Here is a 20,873-nt window from a genome sequence, read left to right on the forward strand (position 1 = left end):
GATCACCACTTGCTCACTGTCCCCTCTAAGATACCACCTTGAATCACACATGGCTCATGTAGTCCTGGATAGAAAAAGCCTCACTAGGTTCCCTCAGGATCCAGAGGCCCTTCCACCTGCTGTTTCTGGCCCTGAGTCCTCCTGAGACACCTCAAAAGGGAAGGAGAGACCGACGGTATTCCCCTTACACGATGGGGTGTCTGGAAAAGCAGCCCCAAGTGATGGCGAAGTCCATGAAGGGGAAATACTAGTGGGAAACCATCAGTCAATAATCACAGAAAAAGAAAGATGAAAAGAACTTTGAAGTGTTTAAAGGATGAGAAACCCTTACAAGGAATCAGATGAGGCCAGAGGGAATATGGCTGTGCAGGGGATCTTCCTAGCCCCCCACTTCATTCCCACTCTCCTCCCACCGTCCCTCTGGGGAGGCTGCATATCGGCTCCAGCACCAGATGGCTACTGAGATGAGGCCACTCAGGGATTCTACTTCCCCTCCCAGGGTGTGCAGGGAGGTCCCTCCCCTCTGGCTGGTCAGGATTCTCTCTTCAGCATGAGGCCGCAGGCATCTCCAGCCACCTCCCAGTCCTGAAACCTGTTGTCCACCTGGCCTTTTCAAGTCTCTTGCTGCACAGGCTAAGTTCAGTTTTCACGAAACACCCAGGGGACCCCAAGGAGAATTTCTCAGCTCCTTCTCTGAGTACATCCCACTTTCATAGTGGGAGAATTTATACCTTGGAAATTGGCAAAACCTACAAAGTGCAGCTAAATTTATTGCTTTACTGAGTGCCTGGACTTAAATGATGGAAACAGCAAAAACATACTGAAAAAAAATTGGGAAATGATATGATCAAAAATTGTACAATAGATGTCTATGTGGTAAACAGAACATTATACAAACGTTCAAGGTCACAAATCTCTAGGGAAGTACAATGAAAACCAGAGAGATAGCACTACTCATTGACTCAAAGGGCTGACATTCAGGACTGGCACAGGGAGCTGGGGTGTAGCTCACCGGCAGAACACATGCTCAGCATACATGACGTCCAATTCCCAGTATCTCCACTTTAAAAAAAAAAAAAACGCTTCTCATGGACTTTGAGGAACTGGAACTCTCCCACAGTGCTGATGGGAATGCAAAAGGGAACAGTTCTTTTCGATCAGTTTCTTACTCTCAAAAGGAGTTAAACATTCACCTGCCCCATGACTCACACATTGCACAGAGTTATCAATGAAAGATAAAGGAATCATACATCCATATAAAGAACTGACACAAATGTTTGTAGCAGCTTTATTTTCCATAGTGAGAACCCAGCAAAATAACACCCAGAAAACACCCAGAAAAAAAGATGAACGGATAAACGCCCAGTGATACACCCAAGGAATACTACTCAACAGAAAATAGCTAAGTCACTCATATACATCGCTGACGAGTCTCAAGTAACTAGGCAACAAGGGAAATAGGAAGAAAAAGAGTGAACACTTTACGATTCCAATCAGATAAATTCACGAAAATGCAGAGGTATTTACTGCAAGGGAAAGGAAACCAAATGATACTCGGAGAGGTGAGAAGGGCAAGGGGACATTACAATAGGACATGAGCTAAACGTACCGCAACAAACATGGGCATGCTCAGGACCGTGGTGGTTTCAGAGGCTCATTCCTAGGTGAAAACTTACTAACTTGTATATTTCAACTATATGCAGCTTAGTACACGTACATTATACCGTGACAAAGCTTTAAAAATTGGCTCAAGATGAAAAATTGGTATGTCCCACTCTTTGGAAAACAGGTTTGGCAACCCTGTATTGAATCCACCAGCTCTCTCCGACTGCCCGCTGGGGGTCACTCGGAGCTCAGTCCCAGCAAATCCAGGGAGCAATGAAGTACACTTCTACTGGAGGCAACAGAAAGGCGGCCTGGGACACAACAGCCACAGCCTCCTTCTCCTTTTCGTCTTGCCTCTGCAGTGAGGGCCTTGAGGTCACATTCACTAGCCCCCACAGAACCCAAAACAAAGCCTTTCACACATATTGCATGACAGTGACTCCAGCTACACACGATAAACACACCTGGAGGTTTCAACATTTGTGTACAAACCGATCCTGCATGCTCAATGTCACAGAAACATCTGGGTGCATTCTTAGAAGAGGCACTTTCCATCTAGTTGGCTGCAGCCTCCTCCACTCCCTCTTCAACCAGTTTCTGCACTGATTATGGTTTCCACTGGACCCAGTGGTCTTACAACTAGCACCACTACCTCTGAGAATTGTGCACACCACGAAGCATCAGGCTCCTTGTAGACTGGGGGAGCACAGGTCCATCAAAAGTCTCTGGACACCCTGTAATCTCTAATTTGACGAAAGGAAAAAACTCATGCCACTCTCAGAAGCACCTGAAGTGAGAGTCAGCCCAGCCCTATGGCCCCTCAGTTTCCCCAGTGTCCTTACACTGAACAAGGAAAATGCGCATTCCCTGTACATTCATGCCTTTCTCTAGTGAGAAGTCCCCAACGTTGAGAAAGTTTTGCCCGTTAAGACATTTCCCACATTCAGTGCACTCTTAAGGCCTTTCTCCTGTGTGACTTCTCTGATGATAACTGAGGGTGGAACTACCGGTAAAAGATTTCCCACAGTCAGTGCATCTGAAAGGCCTTTCTGGTGTGAGCCCTCTGGTGATAACGGAGGCTGGAGACAGCGGTAAAGGATTTCCCACATTCACTGCACTTAGGTCCTTCTCCGGTGTGAGCTTTCTGATGACCACGTAGGAGGTAATTTAAGGGAAAAGATTTCCCACATTCAGTGCATTTGAACGGCCTTTCTCCAGTGTGAGCACTCCGGTGATAACGGAGGTTGGAGCTAGAAGTAAAGGATTTCCCACATTCACCGCACTTATAAGGTCTTTCTCCAGTGTGAGTTCTCTGATGAACACGGAGGAGGTAATTGGTGACAAAAGATTTCCCACATTCAATGCATTTGTAAGGCCTTTCTCCAGCATGAATTCTCTGATGATACTGGAAGCTGTGACTAAAGGCAAAAGATTTTCCACATTCACTGCAGTTATAAGGTTTAGTTCCTGTGTGAACATTGTGGTGTTCATTAAGCCTACACTTATTATGGAAGGATTTCCCACACTCACTACACACATAAGGTCTTTGTCCTGTGTGAACACTCTGGTGTATTCTGAGACCGTTTCTACGGATAAAGGATTTCCCACATTCACTACATGCATAAGGCCTTTCTCCAGAATGAAGTCTATAATGAATACGCAGAGCATCACTAGAGATAAAAGATTTCCCACATTCACTACACTTATATGGCCTTTCTCCTGTGTGAACTCTCTGATGATAACACAGATTGGATTTATTAGTAAAAGACTTCTCACAGTCACTGCACTTATAAGGTCTTTCTCCTGCGTGAGATCTCTGATGATATGTGACAGAAGACTTAGACATAAAAGATTTCCCACAGTCACTGCACTCATAAGGATTTTTCCCAGTGTGAACTTTCTGATGGGAACGGAGGTTGTATCTATTGGTAAAAGATTTCTCACATTCACTGCACTTATAAGGCTTTTCTCCTGTGTGAGATCTCTGATGATACGTGACAGAAGACTTGGACCTAAAACATTTCCCACAGACACTGCACTCAAAAGGCCTTTCTCCAGAATGAATTCTCAGATGGTAACGGAGGGCATTGTTACTGGTAAAACATTTCCCGCACTCACTGCACCTTTTAGAAGACCTCTTTCCAGAATGAACTTCCTGATGGGAACAAAATCTGGACTCGAAGAGAAAAGGCTTCCCACATTCACTGCACTCAGAAGGCCTTTCTCCAGAGTGAACTCTTAGATGACTACGGAGGCTAAAACTAGTGTGGTAAGATTTCCCGCAGTCACTGCACTCATAAGGCTTTCCTCCTCTGTGAGATTTCTGATGATATCTTAAAGCAGACCTAGAGAAAAAAGATTTCCCACAGTCACTGCACTCATAAGGCCGTTCTCCAGAATGAACTCTCTGATGACAACGGAGGAAGTAGTTAGTCTTAAAGCCTTTCCCACAGTCACTGCACTCATAAGGCCTTTCTCCAGTGTGAGATTTCCGATGATAAGTGAAAGAGGACCTAGACGTAAAAGATTTCCAACAATCAATGCACTCATAAGGCTTTTCTCCAGAATGACTTCTCTGATGGTAACGGAGGTTGGAACTAAAAGTAAAAGACTTCCCACATTCACTGCACTTATACGGCTTTTCTCCTGTGTGAGATCTCTGATGACGTGTGAGGGCAGACTTAGATGTAAAAGATTTCCCACAGTACCTGCACTCAGAAAGCCTTTCTCCAGAGTGAACTCGTAGATGACAACGGAGGTTAAAACGAGTGGTGTAAGATTTCTCGCAATGACTGCACTTATAAGGCTGTTCTCCTGTGTGAGATCTCTGGTGATAAATGAAGGAAGACTTCAAGTTGAAACATTTCCCACAGTCACTACACTCATGAGGCCGTTCTCCAGAATGAACTCGCTGGTGACGACGGAGGACGGAGTTAGTGGTAAAGGCTTTCCCACACTCACCGCACTCATACGGCTTTTCTCCTGTGTGAGATCTCTGATGATAAATGAGGGCAGACCTACAGCTAAAAGATTTCACACAGTCATTACACTTATAAAACCCTTCTCCAGAGAAAACTCTCTCACGTCGAATCAACTCAGAGCTATCGGAAAAAGACTCTGCACAGGCACTGCACACGGAGCTGTTTGCACCACTGAGCAATTTCTGGGGATAAATAAAGTCAGACTTGTGGCTTAGGGATTTCCCACATTTGCTGCACTTGTCCTGTCTTGAACCAGTATACATTTTTCCATGTTGACTGAAGGTTGAGTTTTGCCTAAACGTTTTGCCACATTTGTTAAACACATGAAGCCTTTCTCCAGAGTGGATTCTACGGTGCATAACAAATGAGACTTTGTACCTAAATGTTTTGCCACACTCACTGCACACAAAGCATGGTCTTTCAGTGTCGACACCCTGGTCCTGAACAAGTGTGTGTTCAGGGCCGAGGGCTTTGTCGCATTCTCCCGAAATGGGACGACTTCTGCTTTGTAAAGCTGTGGCTGTATTTGGCTTCTCCACAGTAGGTGTGGCCTGTTGCTGCAGAGGTCTGTCATTGGCCACGATTTTCCCAGAAGTAAAAGGCTCATGTGACACGTGGAATCTGTGGCTCTTGAAAAACGAAGCCCCATGCACACTGCTTTCGAAAGGTACATAGAATTCTGTTGCACACGCCCCACAACTCAACAGTTTCTGCCTGTGTCCAGTTCCCTGCTGCTCAGCCACCTGGAAAATGTCTCTCAAAACAGTACCACACGTCTCACAGGGGTGGGTCTTCTGCGAAGACGAAGCAGCCTCAGGAGACCCAGCCTGGGACACCGCTTCAGGAACACTCTCTTCACAGGGTGTCTCATCACCCCCAGCTCCACAGCAGCAACCTGAATGCAAAGCAACAGTTGTGAAGGACACGTAGACTTCATGGGTGTGGGGGAGGGGGACCGAGCTCACCACAAATGTGGGACATTCTCACGTAAGAATGAGGGTTTTCACGCAGATGGGATGCTGTTCAAGACTAGGGAACTGGAATTGAGTTTAAGCAGCAGCTGCTGTGCATTACTGGGCCCCTAGAGTCTGACAACGGTGGAGACCTTACCCGGGGAAGGACACAGAAACAGGCTGTGACACAAGGATGCGCAGAGTCTAGTACTCACTTCTCCGACCACAGCTTCCTGTGGGGCCTTTTCCACTGCTGATCTGAAGCTCAGTAGAAGGGTGGGATCAAGGCCATGAAAGCACAATCACAACACATGCAATGGCACCAAAACCCTGGATGAACAAAGACACGGGCCAGCTGTATTCTTGACACAGCCCTGATGCTACACTGTCCCCAGCTGCCATTACCAGGATCAGGCCCCTACGAGCCCACCTGCCCATGGCTGCAGTCATGTTCATGCCACGATGCACAGAGGACGCTTCTCTCTAAGTCCCATCTGCAACCACCTGGGACATGTAGGACACAAGCAGTGAAGGAAAAACAGGACAAGCGAATGGCCACTGCTGTCCCACAGCAACACAGCACACAGCAGCCGCTGAGAAGGGCACAAGGTGAGTGACCTCACCAAACAGCAGAAAAGGAGACACCATCCTTCACCAGTGACGAAGACAATTACACACCTGCCCAGGAAGGAAACCGCTTAGCCTTACAAGGCTCAAGAGTCAAATTAAGAGCTGACTACAACACAGTGGAGCATAAAGAAAGGAAGCAGCACACAGAAAGGATGGCTGGAGACACTGTGTTAGCACAGACATCTGGAGAAGACTAGGAAAGAAGGGCTGGGCTGTCACTGGGCTTACTATGTCAGCCACAAGCGGGAGCCACTGCAGCCCTGGTGGCCTGCTCTGCAGGAGACGCCAGCTGCCTGCTCCACAGAGGACACTGCAGCTTGCGCCAGCCAGTTACCCAACAGCCATGGCAACAGCACATGCCCTGGAGTGCCCAAAGCTACAGGGCCACACCTCGGTGAGAGCTGCTGTTGTGGCAATCTAGGATCAGGGCTGCCACCCTCTTCGAACCCTGTGCACGTCCTGGAGCCAAAGTGCTGCACCTACTCTGTGGCTGCTGGCATTCCAGAACCTGCCGCCACTCTGTAGCCACCGCTACATCTCGTACTCCTGTGGGCCAGAAGGGCCAGAAGACCACTTCGCTACAGACTCGCCAGCTCCACCGTCCCCTAGCCACTGTGTTCAGGTATGCGGCCACACACAGATCCTGGGGCTGCTCCCTGCGTGGCTACATCTCACAATCCAAAGGCAAGGCTGCTGAAGACTAGGCAACGACCCACACCCCAGAACTGCTGTCACCCCACAGGTGCCTGCCTGTCAGACACCAGGGCCACCACAAGCAACAGGGAGCCCAAGAGCCAACTGGGCACCAACATGGATGGATCCCTTTGCCCAGAAGCTCCTCCGTCCATGGGAGAAAGAGTTCGCGAGTTCCCCAGCAGCCTTCCCCACCGCTGTGGACACGCTCAGCCTCGCTGACTGAGAACTCCTGATACCTTCACTGGAGCTGACTTCAGGTGAAGCTGCTGCACTAAGACCAACACAGCTGGGTCTTCCCCGGAGTCAAATGGCCACAGCCGGTCAAGCTGGTACCGCTGCACCCACCACAGGCGGGGTCTTTCCACACCAACACGGCAATACCCAGTCTGCAGGAAACGAGTGCACCAACAAATCAGCACCCATCGGCACAACGCTACAGGAAACCACCCCCGCCCCAAAATCAAGGAAACGAGAAACCAATACAGAATACCATAATTTATCCGAAATTACACCCAAGGAAATGGAGATCTACCAAGTCTCAAAGAATTCAAAGTAAATGTTTGAACAAAGTTCAGCGAGCAACAACATAACCCAGAGAGACAATTCAACAAAATAAGGAAAACAATACACACACACACAACTTGTTCAACACACAGATAGAAATAACACAGAACTAAACGGACTGACTCAGTGTGCACTGGGTACACCAGGCAGAGCAGAGTGAGCACTATGCTCACCTAAGAGCTCACCTGCAGGTGCCTGCGCTCACTCAGCTCACGGATACTGGCTGCCAGGAACAGCAGGATGGAGGAAGCACCCCATAAACTTCTACCAGTGCTCCTGAGTTTCTGGCGTACCCGATCCCTAACAGGGCACTCAGATAGGAACAGGTGGGAAATGAATCACTGATGGGATTCTTAATGGGATACAACAGGCCGCTAAGACACATCAACAGAAGAAGAAATGCAGTGGGGAGCTGGGGGTGGTGTAGTCCAGTGGCACAGCACGGGCTTAACATGCACCGTGTCCTGGGTTCAAGCCCCAGTATTTCCATTATCAATCAATCAATTGATCAATGAATCGAGCAATCTAATTACCACGACCCCCCCCCCCAGAAAAGAGAGAAAATAAACACCTTTATATCTCAAGGAACTGTTGAAAGAACAAACTAAACCCAAAATTACCAGAAGAAAGGCAGTAACAATTCTCAGGGCAGAAGCAAATGAAACAGACTACAAGACAAAAGACAAGGAGTTCACTTTTGAAAAGATAAACAAAATTGACAAACCTTTACGTACACAAAGAAAAAACACTCAAATAAAATCAGAAATGAAAGAGACATTACAACTATTAACACAGAAATACAAAGGAGTATAGAAGACTACTATGATGAGTTAAATACCAACAAATTGCATAACCCAGAAGAAATGGATACAATCCTACAAACCACTTAACCGAGACTGAATTGTGAAACTGAAAAAAAACAGACAGACCTAACCAGTAAGGAGATGGAATCAGTTATCAAACATCTGCCAACAACCAACAGCCCAGGACCAGACACATTCGCTGGTCAAGTCCATCAAATATTTCAGAAGAATCAGCCCCATCCTCCACAAATTTCCAAACATTGAAGAGGATGAACCTCTTTCAAACTCATTTTATGAGCTCAGCATTACCCTGCTACCAAAGCTACACAAGGACACTACAAGAAAGCTGCAACCCAACATTCATGATGAACACATAAGCAGAAATATTCAGTAAAATACCACAGAACCAAATTCAGCAGCGCAAGAAAAAGTACACCCGGAACAACTGGAGTTACCCCTGTGATGTACAGATGCCTCAAGGTACACAAATCAATGCGATATATGCGATACACCTCTTGAGCAGAATGGAGAATAAAAAGCATATGATCTTTGCAATAGATGCAGAAAAAGCATTCCAAAAGCTTCAGCACACTTTCATAGTAAAAACTCTCAACAAACTAACTACAGGAGAAGCGTACTTCACCACGATACACGCCATACATGACAAGTCACAGCCTAGTCCATATTCATAGTAAAAGCTAAAAGTTTTCCCTCTCCAATCTGGAATGACACAAGGATGGACTCTCTCATCACTTCTGTTCAACTACAGCAGTCTACCCACACCAATTGGGCAACAAAAAGAAGTAAGTGGCCTCTAAATCTGAAAGGAAGAAGCAAAGTCGTCTCTACAGATGACACTTAAAGACTCTCCCACAGAACCAGTAAGAGTGCATAAATAAAATCAGAAAGTTAGAGGATAGAAAATTAACATACAAAAATCACTTGTATTGCAGCCTAGGAACAAAAGACTATCTGAAAAAAAAAAAAGAGCGACAGAGAAAGGAAGAAACAATTCCAGTTAACAGCATCAACACCAATACATACTTAGGAAGGAAATTAACCAAGGAACACAAAAATGTGTACATTAAAAAGTGTAAGCCACTAGTAAAGGACATTAACAGTGGAAATAAATGGGAAAATGCCCAGTGTCCAGGGATTGGAAGAGTTAATATTGTTAAAATGGCCATGATATCCAAACTCCTCTAGTTTGTATGCAATTCCTACTGAAATTCCAATACTATTTTTCCCAGAAATAGAGAAAAAAATACCTGTGCAGACAACTGCAAAAGAGCCTGAACAGCCAATGCAATCCCGAGAAGCTCAGAGTGAAAAGCATCACAGTCCTACCCTCGAATCATATTACAAAATGACAGTAATCAAAACAGTATGGCACTGGCATAAAAACGGACAGGCCAGAGAACAGAAGAGACAGCCCAAAACAAGCCCAGGCGTCCGCAGGCACCTGGCCTTCGGTAAGGGCACAAACCACACACAGGAGCAAAAGCACAGTCTCTTCCGTGAACAGTGCTGGGAAAAGTGCATATCCACATCAAACGTATGAAACTGGATTTCCATATTCCAGGACTCACGAAAATGAACTCAACATGGATTAGACACCTAAATGTAAGAGCTGAAACCCTAAACTCCTGGAAAAACATACACAAGAGGTCTCTGTGACACTATCCTTGGCAATCAATTTCAAAATTTGGCACCAAGCAGGGAAGGTATAACTCAGTGGTTAGACTACATACTTAGCATGCACAAGGTTCTGACTTCAATCCCCAGAACCTCCATTTCAATATATAAGTAAACCTAAATACCTCTACCCCTCACCCCAGAAAAACATACAAAATATGGCACCAAAAGCACAGGCACCGAAAGCAAAAGCAAAAGCAAACAAGTGGGACTACATCAAATTAAAAGGTTGCTGAACAGCAAAAGGAAAATTCAACACAGTGAGAGAGATACAAATGGTTAACCGGTGCTCACAATCACTAATCATCAGCGGAAATGTAAATCAAAACCATCAACTGTCACCTCAGGCCTGTTAGAATGACTTAGCAAAAAGACAACAGGAAACATGTTGCTGAGGATGTGGAGACAAAAGAGAACCTTTGAACACTGTTGCTAAAAATGTAATTTAGTGCAGTCATTGTGGAAAGTAGTACAGTTGTTCCTCAATAACTCTAGGTATATATGAACTAAATCAGAATCTCCATTTTTATTGCAGCATTATCTGCACAGACAAGAGATGGAAACCTTCTAAGGCGTCTATTAGTGGATGAAGTGATCATGAAAATGTGGTATACACACATGCAAGTATACGTGAAGAAATATTCAGCCATGAAAACAAAGAACCCTGTCACGAGCAACAACATAAATAAACCTGGAGGACATTATGCTAAGTCAAAGAAGCCACTCAGACAAAGACACATACTGTATGCTATTACTTATAAGGAGAATCTTTAGAAAACATAATAAAGTGAACTCAGAAACAGAAAGAGAAGGCCAGAGGCTGATGACTAGGTAAACTGGGAGATGCTGGTCACAGGATATACTATCATTTTACAAGACCAGAAAGTTCTGAAGATCTAATGCACAGTATGGCGACTATAGCTATTAACACTGCATTGTCAAGTTGCAATTTGCTAAGAAAGTACATCTTAAATGTTCTCACCAAAGGAAAAAGAAAAAACAAAAAAAATATAGTCAGGTCACAGGTTAACTGCAAGGTGGTAATTATTTTAAAATAGCTATGGATATCATCCTGTTACATACTTTAAATATATAGAATTTTATTTGTGAATTATACCACAATAAAGCTGGTGGGTGGAGGAGACATGGAGAGAGGATGTCTAAACATCACAAAAAGAATACAGGAAACAGTTGAACCCTAGCTCAAAGTCCAGGTAAGTACCCACCATGACAATGGCTGCAATTCCATACACAGGACAAATCCAGGCACATGGAATTGTCAGCTCCAGTTGGCGCCACAAAATTGCATGGATCTGGACACACTGCCCCACTCACGGAAAGGGGAACCAAGGTGCATCCAATAGCCTTACTGCAAGACTGCTGACCTCCAATGCTTCCCCATGAGGGTTCAGTACAGCAGGTATTAAGGCTGCAGGAGAGAGAAGAGCAGTGCAAACACCCCATCCTTCCACCTGCCACAACTCCCCCAGAAAAGTGCGGAAGCAAGCACTGCCTGCAGCACACTTGAGGACAGAGCACCACCTTCACAAAGGGGAGTGAGGCAGGACACAGAGCCTATGCCACTGCGGAGGGGGAAGCGGAGGGGAGGGTCTCACCCAGTGAGGATACAAGTGCATAGTTCTTCAGCATCACATCGAGGTACAGGCGTCTCTGAGCCTCATCAAGGAGCCTCCATTCCTTCCAGGAGAAGCGCACGGCAACATCCAGAAAGCTCACACCACCCTGTCATGAAGTGGACAGACGAAACCTTGAACGTTCTCCCTCTGACAACCCACAATCCACCTCCCCACACATCTATGCCATTCCCACCCTCCACCGGACCTCCCACCTGACAGAGGATGCCAGGCCCTGGTGCCACTGATGCCCGCAGTCTCCTCACTGCCCGTTAATCATTGTGTTCAGTCCTCAGCAACAACAGACAGGGGCACACACATGCCATCTCGGCTCTGGGCCTGGCCTGAAGGGCCCCAGCCCTCCTGCCAAGCAATTCCTCTCGGATCTCCCAAATCACGTCTGAAAGACACAAGCTCGCGCTTCACCCGTAAGTCTTCAACACCAGGGTCCAGGAGCCATCAGCTCACACCTCCTATCCATGTGCACATCACAGTGAAGACTGCACCTCTCTCACATCTTCAGAACCTACCCTTGCACTTCCACAGCCCTACACACTTCCTGCTCCACGCCACAGGAGTCTCCCGGGACACACCCATGTGCTTGGCACAAGGCCTGCACAGAATGCTTGAAAAACTCAACTACGATTCAGCACAACCATGGTCCTCTAATGGACCCAATGCCAGGGAAATCGTCCAACATTGCATAGAAGACCTCCCCAGCTGCCTCTAATCCTTCCTTCACTATTAGCCACCACGAACCAAGAGTCAATTTCATATTCCCATGATCCTGCTGCGTTTCTGACAGCCAGGCTATCCCTTCAGCAGCCACAACACTCCTCTCTCCACTCAACCTTTGTGGAAACACCAGCCCTGAAGATCTCCCTATCAGGCACAGTGACGACCGTATTTGCCCCAGACCTCTTCCGTCAGAACAAGACTCAAACTACCTGGACCCCATCAAAGCTCACCTTAAAATTCCGGAAAGCTATACACTGCTAAATAAGCATCTTGTCTCAATTCCCGCTACGTCTCCCCCAGCCATCTCTCGTCCACTCACCCCTTGGAAGCCTTGGCCACCTCTCCGATCAACCCCTCTCCCACACGTTCCCACTGCCACTTCTCCACCTCGCTTGCGTTTGCACTGCCCAGCAACCCCAACCAGGCACTCAGCGAGAGCCACTTCTTAGCACACACCCGTCTTTTCGACCTACTAATAGCATCGCCACCGTAGTAACCTTTGTTCCCCTTTTAATTGTGTTAAACAGCTTCACACTCGTGCACATAACGGCCTTCATTTTTGAAAGTCTCCATCCTCACCGCCTTCCCCCGATGTCCAGACCTGCCTGTCCAGCTGCCCGCTTGTTGCCTACACTCACTCTTCTCTGAAACATCTCAGACTCTTAAGAGCGGAAATAAACTTACAGTATCGCCAAGGAAAACTAACCTACTGCTAACGTCTCCATCCAGAGGATGGGCCTTCCATCTGTCGCCTACTACGACTCAAAACCCTGGGGTCATCCCTCACTACTTCCCTTCTCTCACCAAGAGCAACACTCCCAATTCGGAGAGGCCCTTCTCCAAAAATGAATCCAGAATTCAACCACTTCTCACACATCCAGGGCGGTCACTCTGGTCCATCAACATTCACTACGACTCTTGCGATTGATTCTCCTGTGCTGCCTGCCTCCTCCCTTACCCCCTGCCCCTTGCCGCCAGTCTGCTCTGGTCTCTGCAGCTAGATGGAGCCTGTTTTGCTCTGGGTTGCTGTACCCTGGACCCGACTCAGTCCGAACTCCAGCCTTTACATGTATCCTCCTCTCTGCCTGGGGACCACTCCCCGCGCCGTCACGGCGTGTCAGAAACACGGCCCCACGCACGGCCGCCTCCCCGGCCTGGACCCCGGGACCCGGGCCGCAGGCACGCCAGCAGGCGCCCCACACTCGGGCTCTCGTGTCCGGTGGGAGAGGGCGGTGCGGGCCCGGAGGACGCGCGTTTACCTGCGGCGGGTCCCTCAGCGCGGCCGCCGCCATCGGGGTCGGAGGGCGGAGCGGGGCTGGCAGCGGCAGGAGAGGAGAGGAGAAGAGACCGGGAGCGGCGGGACAGGAGGGGTCCCGGGTGTCGGGTCCGTATCCCGGGCCTGGCGCGATGCCCACCGGCTGGCGTCACGAAGCCTCGGACGCGCCTCGGTGCAGCGGGCCAGCGTCTCCTTCGGACCTTTTCGTTCCCGGCACGCCAGGCAACAGGGGAGACGCAGAAATGAAGGCTACAGGTGTGAGGGCACCCTGACCGACTAGGCGGGTGCCCTCTTCCTCCCTCACTGCCCCATGAGGAGCCTCGCCCCCGACAGAGGTCAAGGGAACGGCAGCAGCCGGCCGACTCCGCCGCCGGAGCCGCCGAAGCCGCCGAGCAAACTGGGCGCCGGCAGAAGACGCCGGAAGTCCCGCCCCTGGCGCATGCTCAGGCGGCGAAGGCCCGCATCCTGCTCCCTTATTGGCTCATCCCTCGTGTCTGTCTGCCGTGGCCCTACTTCCGTGTGACTAGTTCCCGGGGCTCTGACGACCTCAGGGAAGAAAGTTCTCCAGCCTGACTGCAGGGATGGTGGCCGGGAGGTTCCCTGAGGAGGGCAGGGAAATGATGCTCCTCCCGCGCGAGCCGCTTTGCTCCCTGTTCATGGCGGAAGAACCGTGGTTTCAGACTCCTCGAAGCTCATCCTGCCTTCAAAGAACAAGTACTATTTTAGACGTTGGTCAGGGAATGCTGTCCGCCTTTCCAGTTCTAAGAGGACGAAGCCGGAAGCCGCTGCCGCCGCACCCCCACGCCAAGGTGTGCCCCGAGCGGAATTCAGGATGGGGCTAAGCAGGAAGAATTCTGGGCCATGGCCTTAGCTACCTGAGATGCATACCTAAAGGCTCATTTCAAGGACCCCAGATTCTTGCATCCTCTACACACAAAAAGTACTGAAATCATTAACTTGTCTGTCCTTTGTGATTACCAACAACCTTTTAATGTTTGAATATCTTTTTTCGTTTTTCTTTTTCCCAGCAAGAAATGCCCTGTATACTCTGGCTCCACCCTTACCTCTATGAAGCAGTTCCTCAGAGCTGAGAAGTTAGCGCTAGAGCTATACTACTGAGTAAGGGCCCGAAATAAAACTTTTCTCACAAGTTTTCGGTTGTGCGGTTCTCTTTGGTCCACAAGGGACGTAAGTGGAACATCATTCCATAGAGCTATTCAGACGTGATTAAGTCCATGCATAGCTGGAAACGATGTTACTGCTCTTCAAATAGCTGTAGCCTGTAGCTTTAGAGTCACGTTGGTGAGTTTCAGTGTGATTAGTTAGGAACAATAGAAAAGATTCTATTCAGGTCGTAACTGAGAAGAAAGAAGAGGGATGTGTTAAAAGAGAAAACAAAATCAACTGAGTAAATTTTAAAGATGTATTTGGCTTTATTGATTGAGTCACGAATTGAGCAGCATCCCACCTGGCAAAGTGGAGAGCTCCAAAGGGCCCCAGCAAGGGAACGGATTTTTTAAGGAAAGACATGGAAGTCATCACTAAAAAATTGATTTCAGGCTTAGGTAACCTACAGGGGACAGATGATTACCTCATCTTCCTTAGGGGACAAAGAGGGCCCGTGTGACAGATTACGTCATAGGTGCTGACCAGAAAATTCCTAACTGACCAGTAAAGGCTGTATTTCCAGGGAAACTGGATGCTTCAATTCACTCGGATAGTCAGACCCTGCTTGGTGTCAGGGCCTAGCATAACTCCATTTGGAACCTGTGATTTTCTTCCACAGATGGTGGGCCGCCCTGAACTAGATGAACAACCAGATCTCAGGTTTCGCCGAAAGCCTCTCTCTGGCCTGTATACTTAGGAAGACTTTTATCCATATGATATCTTTTTTAACCGTACCCTCAGATACACACAAATTTTTTTAGGAATCAAACAAAAAATGACTTAACATACAATTGTCGGGTACCAGACAGAAGCTGCTATTTTCAGTTGGAATATGTGTGCAAAAGAGAGCAGCTGAACCCTAAAATAAATGGGTATTGGGGGGAGGGTATAATTCAGTCGAAGAGTACATGTCTAGCATGCATCAAGTCCTGGGTTCAATCCCCAGTACCGCCATTAAAATAAATAAATAAACATAATTACCTCACCCCCCAACAAATGAACAAAAACAAAAAAGGGGTATCTAAACCCCACGATGTCATCTTTCTGCTAGGAAGTGAGTATTATGTCTGCAAGTAATGGCGTGGCATCTTACAGGTGATGTTGAGACTATCTCAGAAAAACTATTGCACGATGTGCATTTCAGAAAGCAGTTAGTAATGTTTATGTATTTCTTGAAAGATAGTAGCAGGAATAGCTCTGGGGAAACACCAGTGAAAGATGAAAAAAGTTAAGACCTCAAGAAGATTTAGAAGATAGATTTCTGAAGTCAGAAAAGATAGAAGAAATGTGGAGAGAAAGTATAGCTCAAGTGGTAGAGCACATGCTTACCATGCATGAGGTCCTGGGTTCAACCCCCAGTTACCCCTGTAGAAAGAAATGACAATAGTTATCTCCCTGCCACACCCTAGAAAATGGTAGAATCAAGTTGGTGTGAATTTCATCTCCCAAATGTGATTTTTTTTAACCTTTATTATAGTATGATTTCTGTACCAAATGTGATTCATTTTCATTCCTGAAAGCATGGAGCAATACTCATTTACAGGGAGAGTTACACAGGACATTTAGTGTACCTAGAATAGTAAAAATAACAGAGAAATTGAGTTGTCATGTTTATTCACTGCCCTAACAAATGCTCACTGAGCACACACTGAGTTTTCAGGAACTTTTTCTGGGTCCATGGGAGAAATTCAGGCACAAGAGAAGCAAAGAGCACTGCCTTTATGCAGCTTCCATTATGTTTAAGGAAAACACAAGAAATATGAAATAAGAAATACTATGTTATATATTATGTTAGAATGTGGCAGATGCAATGGAAACAAGGAGAAAAGGTAGGTGATTTTGCGGAGCAGGGGGATGGGAGGTACTATTACCCAGAGCAGTAAGGAAGCTGTTTTGTGTGGTGGTGGTTTTGTTAAATGCCAAGTAAGGTAGATAAAAATTTTTTGATCAAATATATATATATTTATAATATATATATTTATATTTATATTATATTATATATAATATATTTATAATATATAATATATATATATTAGTTAAGAGTAGTTGATGTACAACATTAGTTTCAGGTGTACAGCAAAGTGATTTAGCCATATGTATACACATATACATATATATATATATACACATATTTTTTCACATTCTTTGCCATTGTAGCTTATTATAAGAAATTGAATAGTTCCCTGTTTTGTACAGTAGGCCGTTGTCATTTCTCTATTTTACTTAGTTTATTTAGTTTTTTTCTAGTTGAAGCATAGGCAGTTTACAATGTGTCACATTCTGGTGTACAGCATACTGTTTCAGTCATACATATACGTACACATATTCCTATTCATATTCTTTTTAATTATGGATTACTATAAGATAGGGAATATAGTTCCATGTGCTATACAATAGGACTTGTTGTTTATCTACTTTGTATATAGTAGTTAGTATCTGCAAATTTCTACGTCTCATTTATCCCTTCCCAACACCTTTCCTCTCTGTTAACCACAAGTTTGTTCTCTATGTCTGTCAGCCTATTTCTGTTTTATAAATAAATTCATCAATGTCTTTTTTTTTTTATTCTACATATAAGTGATACCATATAGTATTTTTCTTTCTTGAAGAGAGCAAATTTTGAGCAAACACCAATTCAAACTGGGCAGCACCAGGCAAAACTAGGGGAGAAGCTTTTGTAGAGCAATAAGGGAAACAGAGCAAGGACTTATCTGCTTGGCTATAGCTTAAGGCGTTGTTTTATTCAGGAAAGCCTAGTTGACTATTGGTGATTGGTCGTTTCTAGGTTTCTATTTCTTACCTAGAGGCGTTTACAAAAATATAAACTGGCTCGTTTTCCCCTCGCTTACAAGGCTACTAAAGCATTGGCTCCACCTCAGTGTAACGGCTTCCTTGTTCAATTACAGTTCCAAGAAAAAGAAGCAGGTGGCTACCTGGCTTCCCTGTGTGGTGTTCCCACTGGGGACTGCGCAGTGGAAGTCCGGAGACTCCAGTTCTTACAGCTATTAGTCTGCTTGGCTCCTCGCAGAGACTCTCCGGGAGGTATCCCTGAGAAACCTTAACTCTGCTGCTCTCTGCAGATCTGCATCCCCGTGTACTGGGGCTTGGAGGAAAGCAGCCTGGCCTTCCGTAGACAACTTCTGACAGTTTCATCTCTGCACTGACCGTGTCCTTCAGTATCAATGAGGGACCCATCAGAAATGCTCATTCTCAGACAAGAACCCAGATCTATTGACCCAGACATGTTAGCAGCAAGGCCCAAGAATCAGAGATTTAAGGAGGGGAGGGTATAACTCAGTGGTAATGTGTGTACTTACTGTGCATGAAGTCCTGGGTTCATTCCCGAGTACTGCCATTAAATATATACGTATATATAAATGAAAATGAGGGGAGGATATAGCTCAGTGGTAGAGCGTGTGCCTAGCATGCACGAGGTTCTGGATTCAATCCCCAGTACCTCCATTTAAAAAATAAAATAGTGTGTATGTATGTGTGTGTTTGTGTGTGTGTGAATACGTGTATGTGTATGTATGTGTATATATATATATATATATGTATATATATATATATATATAAACCTAATAAACCCCCCAAACAATGCATCAGTGATTTAAGAAGACTTCAGGTGATCCAGAGGCACGTGTTAAAAAAAAAGTAATAGATCCCAAACAGAGTGATTTACTGCTCATGGCACCAAAACGAGACTGAAGTGCAGTTCTGACCTTCAGAAGAAACTTGATCCACGAGTCTGCAATTTTCTGACTAGGGCCTATGAGGTAATCTGTCACTTTGGCCCTCTCCATCCCCCCAGTACAGGAAGAAGAGCAATCTACATGACAAGAACTTTGCCCTTCCCTTCCTTCCCCCAGAAAAGGTGTTCTGGCTTTAAAATAATCCTCCCTTTTCTTTTGCTAATACCTTCCGGGCCCAACCCTTCTTCCTATGAAAAGCTTCCATATGTACAACCCTTCAGAGAGCTCCTTCTGGTTCCTATGTGGATGCTTCCATTGTCATGATTGCCTAATAAAACCAGTTAGGTCTTCCTCATGCTGTGATTGCTGTGGACACGGTGCCTGAGATTCTTGCCAGTAAACAAACTGAGAAGGAAAAGACAGGCTGGGCTAACAATCTAACTCATAAATCTAAATTTAATAAGTGTCGGATTACTAATCTGAGTTCTTCTGGGTTAACTCGTCAATCTAAGTTAATAAGTGTCGGTTTGCTGATTCCCTGCTCATGTTTTTTTTTGCTAGCCAGCTAAATTTTCAGAGAGACATCTCTGGCCTTGGAATGTCAGTTTGCTGCCTCCCTGCCTCTGCTTTGGTGATAATGATGCTGCTAAAGCTGTTCCATGCCTATTGGCCAAATACCCCAAGCTTGTAAGTTTTAACCCTATAAAACCTCGTGCACACGTCTTGGAGGTGCTCAGAGCTTCGGAGCAGAAGCCCCTCTGAGCCCGCCGGCGTAATAAATCTAAGTATGCAAACCCTCCAAGTGGTGCTTGTTTCTTGACTGGCCTGTCGTTTCCATAATATTTCTGGAGGCCCCAGCGAGATTCAACCACGCTGGCCCCTTGGGCCGCTGGACTGGTGGCTCTGGCCGACCGGGGGACGGGACTCCAGCAGTGAACGAGGTGGTGCCACCTGATGGTATTCCGGGTTCACTTTCGTGAGGGCGACTCAGCCCCCCACCCCCGGGTGACTGGGCTACAACCACAGCCAGACTCAGTGGAGGAGACAGACTCACCAGGTGGCCGTCCAGACAAGGTAGGAACCCCCGGGGAGAACTCAGTTCCTGTCCCAGGGGACAGAAGAGGAGGCGGATCCCCTCCTACAGGAAACAGGATATTCGGAGTGGTGGGAGGACTGTTGTTAATGTAACGTGTGTGTGTGTGTGTGTGTGTGTGTGTCACCAGCACTGGGAGGGAAAGGGACATAAAACAGCGTATAAGTAAACGATCCCTTTACCCTTGGGGACTAAAACGAGACTACTTTAAAATAAAGTTTCAGACGCGACCTTGTCACCCGTCCCCCGGAATATCCTGTCGCGATCAATAAGCCAGCCTCAATACTACCCCCTGTCTAAAATAAAGCCCGCAAGGCCTGAGCCAGAGGGAGCCACCCCAGCACTGGCTGGAATCCTCTTTTCAGGTCCCCTTTTTGGTCCCTCCATTCTGCCACCAGCCAGCCAACCCAATATCATATTTTGTCAATTTAGGTTATAGAGAAGGCTTTGTGCAGGGACCCCTAGAGCTCATCCAGGCCCAGGAGATCCTCAGGGACACCTGCCTATCATGAAGCCCTAACTCACTGGCAGCACTTGCAGCCAAGCAGATAGATGTTAGGCCCAGCGAGGCAGTGGGGTTTTTGAGAACTGCACTGCCTTGAGGAATGGAAAAGGAAACAGAGCTACTGGGGTCACAGTCCTCGGTGCCAAGAGCAGACCCACATCTACAGGTCATAAAATCTGTGAACTAAAAATAATGGGAGCCTCTAAAACAAGCTGACAGTTCTAGACTGCATGATTCAGAATTTCAAATAGGGGTTCTCAGGAGACTATGGAGTGTAAATGACCCCTGGCAGGCTCCATACTTTGTATGAACTTAAATGGTCGACCTTTGGAGTCGGGTGGCCCTCAGGAGGAACTTTGGACCTAGCAACAGTATGAGCAATCGAATAATCACTGGAACCCCAGGTCACCCAGATCGATTCCCGTACACTGACTCCTGGCTCAATATCGCCCAGACTCTACCCCCATGGATTTGGTTCGGCTCAAATGGACCTGGACAATGCAAGATATTAGCAGCTCAGCTGGTCCAGGCCGAAAGAGACAGATAGAAATAAGCCTATTTTCCAGGGAGACACAGAAGACGAGATGTCCCTGCCCCCTCCGTTTGCCCCCGGGTCACCGACATCTCTGGTCCAACTGGAGACACCACCACCCTCTGTGTCAACACCTCCCCAACCTGAGGACCCAGAGGCAGAGCCCTGCCCCCAGCCTGAGCCGGTAGGAAGGAGACTCCGCTCAGCACAAGCTGGGAAAGCCAGCAGCACCGGCCCTCCAAATGCCACTGCAGGACACACAAGGGCTGCAGCAAGTCGGGGAGGACAGGACTGTTCAGCCCATGCTCC

At 46.8% G+C, this 20,873-nt stretch overlaps 2 protein-coding genes across 2 annotated transcripts; both read right to left on the reverse strand.

The window, feature by feature from the left end:
- Window positions 1-1,274: 1,274 nt before the first annotated feature.
- On the reverse strand, window positions 1,275-5,989 carry LOC140698561 (uncharacterized). The gene is made up of 3 exons (XM_072968856.1): window positions 5,945-5,989; window positions 5,755-5,803; window positions 1,275-5,481 (listed from the first exon to the last, which is right to left on the reverse strand). The coding sequence occupies exons 1-3, from the start codon at window positions 5,987-5,989 to the stop codon at window positions 2,633-2,635; spliced, it is 2,943 nt and encodes a 980-aa protein (XP_072824957.1). The 3' UTR covers window positions 1,275-2,632.
- On the reverse strand, window positions 5,509-14,601 carry LOC140698001 (zinc finger protein 211-like). Its single transcript, XM_072966470.1, has 3 exons — window positions 13,559-14,601; window positions 11,544-11,670; window positions 5,509-7,251 (listed from the first exon to the last, which is right to left on the reverse strand). The coding sequence occupies exons 1-3, from the start codon at window positions 13,589-13,591 to the stop codon at window positions 7,187-7,189; spliced, it is 225 nt and encodes a 74-aa protein (XP_072822571.1). The 5' UTR covers window positions 13,592-14,601; the 3' UTR covers window positions 5,509-7,186.
- Window positions 14,602-20,873: the final 6,272 nt, after the last annotated feature.

Source organism: Vicugna pacos, chromosome 9 (assembly GCF_048564905.1).
Source record: "Vicugna pacos chromosome 9, VicPac4, whole genome shotgun sequence".
Lineage (NCBI taxonomy): Eukaryota > Metazoa > Chordata > Mammalia > Artiodactyla > Camelidae > Vicugna > Vicugna pacos.